This window comes from Ictalurus punctatus, chromosome 25 (assembly GCF_001660625.3).
Source record: "Ictalurus punctatus breed USDA103 chromosome 25, Coco_2.0, whole genome shotgun sequence".
Classification (NCBI taxonomy): Eukaryota; Metazoa; Chordata; class Actinopteri; order Siluriformes; family Ictaluridae; genus Ictalurus; species Ictalurus punctatus.
The window spans coordinates 13,047,832-13,055,788 of NC_030440.2; the positions used below are offsets into that span (position 1 = coordinate 13,047,832).

The window sequence follows — 7,957 nt, forward strand, 5'->3', positions numbered from 1 at the left end:
TAAACTAAACGCTATTGGATATTTAAAAAGGGGGTGGGGCCATTCGATAAGTCCCGCCCTGACGTCCTGTTTCAGAGGACATTATGTCTTATATACAGTGACATTGTAGAGCAGGGGAGGAAATGTGACTGGTACAGGACCCAGCCGATTCAGACGCTTCTGTTGCGGGGATTCGTTGGCCTAATTAACCCTGTCGATACTGACAGAAAAAAAAATCATACGAGCATATTTGTTGTATTTTTACGGCTTGATATTTAATTTGGCGTGAGATTTACTTGGGCAGCGCGAGACAGCCTGAAAGCGTGTTTCTCACGCCAAATGAGGCGTAAAATGAGGCAGGATTTTACTACTGGATCATTTTAAATAATAGGCAAAAAAAATTATGACCTGTTTTGATTAAAAACTGCCAATGAGTCTTTTGGAAGCCAAAAGAGTCAGCTGTTGGAAATAACTGAACATTTACACTTATGTATACAACATGTACCAAATAAAAATCCTAATATTCCCAACGTATTCAATATCCGAATCTTCCGTCACATGCACCGACGTGACGTCATTACGCACGGCCAACGTCCCCACGGACGCCTGACGTCATCACGTTGTGTTAGTGTCAAAATTTCCCGGAAAGACACCACTCCGATTAAATATAGAAATAAACAAAACATAGATTGGATAAAAATTTGGATTTGTCTTCCGAGAGGGTCATACACTTGTAGCTAACAGGTATATTTAACAGTAACATTAAATTATTTGTTAATAGCCACGGGTGGCTTGTATTTCGGCTTATTTAAGCACCTAGCTAAGCTAAGCTAATTTGGCTTCAGCCGCAAACATGATGGCGTCAAGCTACAACGCCAAGGAAGAAGACGGCCATCACCCCGGGGTCTCGGGAGCTACTGGAAACGCCGCCCGGAGTAAAAAACCAGACAACACGGCTTTCAAACAGCAGCGTTTACCGGCGTGGCAGCCTATCCTTACTGCTGGCACGGTGTTACCGGCCTTCTTCGTTATCGGGCTGATCTTCATCCCTATCGGTGTCGGGCTGTACGTAACGTCCAACAACATCAAGGAGTTTGAGGTGAGGATGTGCAACGCTGTAACCTGTATTTTAAATAATATGTGAACTAACTCTATTTTACACACGCTTTCTTGGTTATTTTCTTCTTATCAGAAAAAATATTGAAAGCATTTTTTAAAGGTGAGGACATCTGTAGTGTTGGCTGTACAAACGCTCATTATTCTTGAGCATTAAATCCTGTCATTTTTACGTTTTTCTGTGACAATAATGCACAATGAAAACTGTCCCAGTGGCAGCAAAGCTCTAGGAATTCTGTCCCTGGGGCAGCACTGCACTAGGAGCACTGTCCCTGGGGCAGCACTGCACTAGGAGCACTGTCCCTGGGGCAGCGACGTGCTAGGGGAGCTTGTCCCACTGACAACTGGATTTGACAAGCTGTGCTCTTCTATCTGACACTAACTCGTAAGAGATTAATGAAGATCAGGATTTGTAAATGTGTTGAAGGTGGTGGGAAGTGGATGTGTTATGTTAATATCTGATAAATATAAAATTGAAAGAAATTTTTCCACTGGTGGTGGAGATAACATGTCTCAACACGTTACTTGTTGCTAAACTGCAGCACATCCAGTCGTGTGCTTGAAGAAAGCACTGGTTCGACTTCTTTAAAACTTGTTTTATTCGCTCGTTCATGCAGGTTTAACTTCCTGAATGTTGCATGCGGAAATATTCCTTTCCATTGAACGGTGAGCATGTAATAGAAGAGTAAACTTTAGAGGTCGATGTGTAAAGTTTACAGTCATGAAAGTCTTCACGTTGCAGTTTCTCTGTAACATGACTAGCTGTTTTTTATTTGATTGTTTACAGTCTTATTAACTTCAGTTTGCAATAATTAAATAGATCGTTGGTTAATTCACAACTGGTTATAGCTGTTCTTACATCAGTAACTTGTTTCATAGAAGTTAAATGGAGCTCGATCGGAGAAGCTTGACAAATAATGAAGTACTAACAGCAATAAAGAATTTGTTCTTTAAAGTGTTTGTGTAGTCATGCCTCAGTGCAGCTCCATATCTCTCCTCTCTTTTTTTCTTCCTTTTTTTGTTAACAGATTGATTACACGGGGGCAGACGCCTCAAGTCCATGCTACAACTGCTCGCAGAGCAGCTGGAACAGCACGACACCATGTAAATGCTCACTGCCCTTCTCTCTTGAGCAGCCCTTTGAGGTAAACACACAGCTTGGCTTAATTTCTCACACTTAGGTTTATATACATATAGTGTATATATGTTTGTGTGCGTATATATAGGCACTACAGGATGTATTTACACAGAGGATTTTAAACTCTTTTGAGGAACTAAAGATTCGCCAGACTTTCCTCAATGAGAACAGCACACTTCCTAGTTCCCGTTTTGCTTTAACGCCACACTGCCGGACCTGTGATGCACTGTGTGTAACCTTGTCATGGCTGCATTTTTTCAGCTTCCTTCTTCAGCGATATTGTGCCGATATAACGTTAACATTAAAGTAGCTGTGCGCTATCAGAGTACAAACTACAACTACAAACTGGTACTCCCTTTGCATCCTCTAATTAAATTTTTGTTATATCCAAGATTAGACCCATTAAAGGAGGGTTCTGGTGATATGGGAATGAACAAGTGACTACTTAAGGACCATTGGAAAATCAATATAACGCTGAGCTTCATGTTGTACAGTGAGCATGTCAGCCATTTATTTAGGGGAAACAATCCATAAATGTTTGGATGCAGCGTTTTCATACGTTCTCCAGACACACGTAATCAACACTGACCTTTCTTCCTTGTTAACAAATGTCCTTGGTCAAATTGTACATGATTCAGCTGTGCTAATTATTTACAACAGTGGCTCTCAAAGTGGACTTTTATAAATGATTTTCTTAGAGTGGTGGAAATCACAACCCGTATTCGGTCCGTCCAGGATTTTGCCATCGCAGAAATGAGCGCGTAATCTAACAAGCTCCGCAATATTCGGAGGAACTTGCGATTTTTTAAAATTAATTAATTTATTTATTTACTTATTTGTCAAAATTACAGCAGTTTTTGGGCCGAGATGCGTCATGTGACATCATCACAGCCTTCAGCCCAAGCTGTTTCATCGGCCTGAGTTGCCATTCCTTCGATTCATGTGCGTCAAACATGAGTGCAGCTAAAAGGTCTGATTTACCAACAAAACAATGCAAAACAATTTCGTGCGATTCAAGTAGTTTTCTGCAAAAAAAACAAAAAAAAACACCCCAAAATACTCTGCAAGTTGCATCGCAAATTTGGAAAAAAGCCACAGCAAAATCAAGCATCACAATAAAACTAAACGGAATCCTGTACGGACTGCATATTATCCATATTATTATATTTAGGGGTTCAAGCACCAATCAAGTAACTCAGCCCTAATGTGTTCCATCAGTGGAAAGTTCAGGAATAGAAAGCTCTTAAAATATTATTTGACAAATGTAAATAATGTTAATAAAATAAGTCTGTACTGAGGCGGGGGGGTCGATGGAATTTAATTTAAGTTAAAGGGGTGCCTGGCTGCGAAAGGTTTGAGAACTACTGAAGTACAAAACAACAGCAGCTTTTTCCACCTTAAACATCCTCTGAATTCCTCATACGTCGCTGTGGAATAAAAAATAATAAAAAATCAGAAATCTGTCACAGTACAGAAAGAACATGGGTTAGATTTTCCATTTCACATTGTCTTTACATGCATGTGCATGGATATTTGGACTGTATAATTCCAAAAGGAGGTACGCTCACGTTGTTTTTGTAATCCCCAGAGCAACGTTTTTATGTACTATGGCCTTTCAAACTTTTACCAAAACCATCGTCGCTATGTGAAATCCAGAGATGACAGCCAGCTGAACGGAGACGCCTCATCCCTGAAGGTATGGATCACACGGATCTGCAGATGTACAGCCTCATGTGAATGAGTCTCCATGCAGTAGACCTGTGTAGATTAGGACGTATCGATCATTAATGTCTTCCCTGTTCATGCTTTTCTACCACAGGAACCGAGTAAAGAATGTGAGCCATATCGCACGATTGGAAACACACCCATTGCGCCTTGTGGCGCTATTGCTAACAGCATGTTTAATGGTGAGACAAAAAAGGAATTTAGTACAGTCATGTGATCATGTAATCGAAAGCCTGTGAGACGGTCAGTGAGCTTGATTGCTTTTCCCTAATTTCTGCAGACACGCTTGAATTGATTTATCTCGATCCCAATGGAACCAGGAACATAATTCCACTCATAAAGACGGGCATCGCCTGGTGGACGGATAAGCATGTGAAATTCAGAAACCCTGGTGGCAGTGTTTCCAACCTGACCGCTGTTTTTCAAGGTAAGATATAAAATGCAAAAACACTTCCTGAGCTCAGGAGCAGCTCGGAGAGCAGTTCAGCCGCAAAGTTTATAGTAATGTGCACATTCCAATGTTGGCGTTTCTTAGGCATTATTAGTAGTTATTTAATTAATAATAAGTTAAACCAACATAATGATGTAATAGTTTGGAAAATTGCTGTAGTATAAGAGGAATAAAACACTTAGGAGCATGCTCTTATAGGAGCATTAGCAACAAAAGGACAGAAAAAGTAACTCCACTTTGTTTTGGGTCCGAAGAAAGAACTTGATCGGAGGTATACTTAAGTGTGGAGGCTCAATTAAGTGTGTAGACGCTTCGGATATTCCTGTATACATGGTGGTTGTAAGTATGCCTGAGTTGCCATTCCTAAGTATTGAGCCTACAGTACAGCTAAGCATCTGTTGGCACTCATAATTCCTTGCAGTCCGAGCATACACATATATCTCCTTTCAGTGGATTTTCTGAGTAAGGTGTTTCCATGCAACAAATTTCTGATTAAAACAGCCATATCCCAGGGGTGGGAATCAGAATTTGGATCCGATTCAAAATTGGATCCTCGGTGTTCACGTGACCCGATACTAATTACAATATTGCCAAACTCTGAGTAATATCGGAATATTGATGTGCATCTAAACGTAGTTTAAATTAATAGTCACAAGCTTTAGTCCACAGCAAAAGATTCAGACGACTTTCCACACTTTACTTTTCACTTCTTCTTCTTCTTCTTCTCTAAAGCAAGTCTTCTCTCTTTCAGGAACTGCGAAACCAGTCAACTGGCGTAAGCCTGTGTATGAGCTGGATTCAGACCCAGCGAACAATGGCTTCATTAACGAAGACTTCATCGTGTGGATGCGAACGGCCGCCCTGCCCACATTTAGGAAACTCTACCGTATCATCCAGAAGAAGAACAACATGACTCCAACGCTTCCCAGAGGCAACTACACTCTGGAAGTCACTTACAGTATCCTCTCAGTTCAGATCTGAATCCCAGTTTCCTGGAGGTCTCTGGAAGTGCACTTATCATGCGGCTTTGTACAGCTAATTTCAAGTTGAATTGTAGCCTGCATAGCTGAGAGTTTATTACTGATTACTCAGTAATTACTGTTTTTTTAATTTTTTTTTTTTTTTTTTTTTTTTTAAACCTAGAATTGGGCTCATAACTAGTTAAGAGAAATGTTGCATTATACTGAACTGTAACTGAAGTCTAAATGCTTTTGTGAAATGCTGCTAAGCTCCCTAACCCGTCACTCTCAGATTATCCCGTGCGCAGCTTTGATGGCCAAAAGCGCATGATCCTCAGCACCATCTCGTGGATGGGAGGGAAGAACCCGTTCCTGGGCATCGCCTACATCACCGTGGGTTCCGTCTGCTTCTTCCTCGGAGTCGTCCTACTCTTCATCCACCACAAATACGGGAACCGCAACAACAGCTCTGACATTCCCAACTAACTTCGTGTGATCACCTGCATGCCGTCTGCCACATGCATGATGACCAACCGCTTATCATCTGAGCTTGTGTGTGTGTGTGTGTGTGTGTGTGTGTGTGTGTGTGTGTACGTGTCCTGTGTGTGTATATACGAGTATCTTGCTTGGAGTGCAGCACTGCAGAGCATTGTTTAAGACAGTTGTTTAATTTTATATACATGTACTGTATGTATTTTTAAAAAGGTTAATAGTGTTCAAAGTCATTATTATTATTATTATTATTATTATTATTATTTAGTCAGTATTTCTGTATTTTATTATGGCTCATGGGCTTCTATAATTTTAAAGTGTATATATTTGAACAGGTCATGATAAGTGCGACTTTGCAAAAACATTTACTTGATTAAAGTGAATTAGTGTATATAAGCTATAACTGTCAGAGCTGAATCCTTGCCCAAGTCTTGTTGCCTAAAGAATCTGATACAGGACACATGATCCAGTAGGTCAACATCTTTAACAGCTGTAGATCAATCAAACAGGAGACTTTCAGACCCAGTGCAAAATGCATCGACTTGGCTGACCAACTAAAATTTAAATGGATGTAATTAATACCAAATTCTGAAGTTTATATAGTGTAAAGTTCCTTGGGATCAAAAGTAATTCCTGCTTATATGGTTTATAGAGTGCCATAACCTGACTCAAAGTTATTTCTTGACCTGTCTGTTTTATTTAAATGCATTCCTTGTTAGTGTTATTATTATTATTATTATTATTATTATTCTTTTTTTTTTTTTTTTTTTTTTTTCTTTTGCTTTTATGGTTTTGAAGATTTTGAGTATCACAGGTTGTCTTGTTCTTGTCCAGCTCTTTGCACTTTAGGCTTGGCACAGCTTTTATGTCGTTCATTTTGGTCACTGTTATGGATGTGTTTCCAGAGAAATAAAATTAGATGGAAACAAACTTTTCAGCTTATTGTTTCAGTTTCTCATAACTAGGTCTTATTTCACACTCTTATAGGAAACTGCCACAATGAAACACATTAAATGTGTTTATACTAAAATAGTCAAGATGTATGTAGTGGGTGTAGTGTCAACTTATTGGTTGGCGTTGTATTTGAGTTATTCCTGTGAGAAGTTAGCAGGCTTGTGCTGCACTGACGTTACTGAATGACATTGCTAGAGCAATTACAATGTAGTTTAGTATGAGAGAACAATTCAATGATCTCCAACAAACGAGGCAACGGTCAGGTTTCACTGTTTGTGCCCAAGAAAACAAGTGCAAGAACTTTTTGCACAGTTTTCCAGTGACATCTGGTATCATATTAATGATGTGTGAAATATAGAGAGGATTCCAGAATGCACCGCAGCTATAGAAGAAAAATACAGCAGAAACTTGGCACAGTTAGTGATGTATGAAATGATGTGCACGATTGCATTGATGGCAGTCAGTAGAGCTGTCGAGTTACACATGCTACTCCTGAGATACTAGTGAACCTGACCCCTTCTGCTCTCTGGACCTGTCTCTGGGGAGATGGCACACACTTCCCATTTACTCATCTAAGATATGATCTATTGCCTATCCGTCTTGGCGTAATAGCATTATTAAATACCTTTACAACAATTTGACTGAAAATTATTCAAATAAAATGCTAGTAATAGGTGGAACATGACAGTTTATCTCCTAAAACCAGATCTATTTATCAATATACAAGTTGTTCAGGCTGAATAATGCATTTCAACCATCAACTTTAGTGAACTGTAATAAGCTGTTTTTTTCTGCTAGTGTTATCTAATTAATTGGCTAACTCCTGGCCAAAGGTAGTTGTTATGTAAAGGTTAGTTAAATGAAATGATGTATGGATAGAAAGTATGGATAGTAATCTTTACATAATTATGATATAGTGTAAAGATAGTTCACCATTTCTGCTTTTAGCTGGACTTTGGAGCACATTTAAAGTTTATTTTGAGGAGAAATGACTTCACTTTGACAGTTCTGCAGCTACATATGACTAAAAACTCGAGGTAGGCTACTTGATCGACAAGAATACAATATCTATAGTGTAGCATATTACTCGTTTTAAAACATAACCATTAAAAATAAAACTGCAGTACCATTCCAGAACAGCAG

General features: G+C 39.3%; 1 protein-coding gene across 1 annotated transcript; it reads left to right on the plus strand.

The window, feature by feature from the left end:
- The first annotated feature begins 574 nt into the window (after positions 1-574).
- On the plus strand, positions 575-6,790 carry LOC108257743 (cell cycle control protein 50A). The gene is made up of 7 exons (XM_017455733.3): positions 575-1,078; positions 2,124-2,240; positions 3,822-3,929; positions 4,053-4,140; positions 4,239-4,385; positions 5,161-5,367; positions 5,661-6,790. Exons 1-7 carry the CDS (start codon positions 833-835, stop codon positions 5,852-5,854), a joined length of 1,107 nt encoding a protein of 368 aa, XP_017311222.1. The 5' UTR covers positions 575-832; the 3' UTR covers positions 5,855-6,790.
- The last annotated feature ends 1,167 nt before the right edge of the window (positions 6,791-7,957 follow it).

Coding starts and splice junctions, on each gene's coding strand:
- LOC108257743 (XM_017455733.3), top strand. CDS start 833: ATGATGGCGTCAAGCTACAACGCCAAGGAAGAAGACGGCCATCACCCC. Junction 4,141..4,238: donor TGCTAACAGCATGTTTAATG/GTGAGACAAAAA, acceptor TAATTTCTGCAG/ACACGCTTGAATTGATTTAT. Junction 4,386..5,160: donor CCTGACCGCTGTTTTTCAAG/GTAAGATATAAA, acceptor TCTCTCTTTCAG/GAACTGCGAAACCAGTCAAC.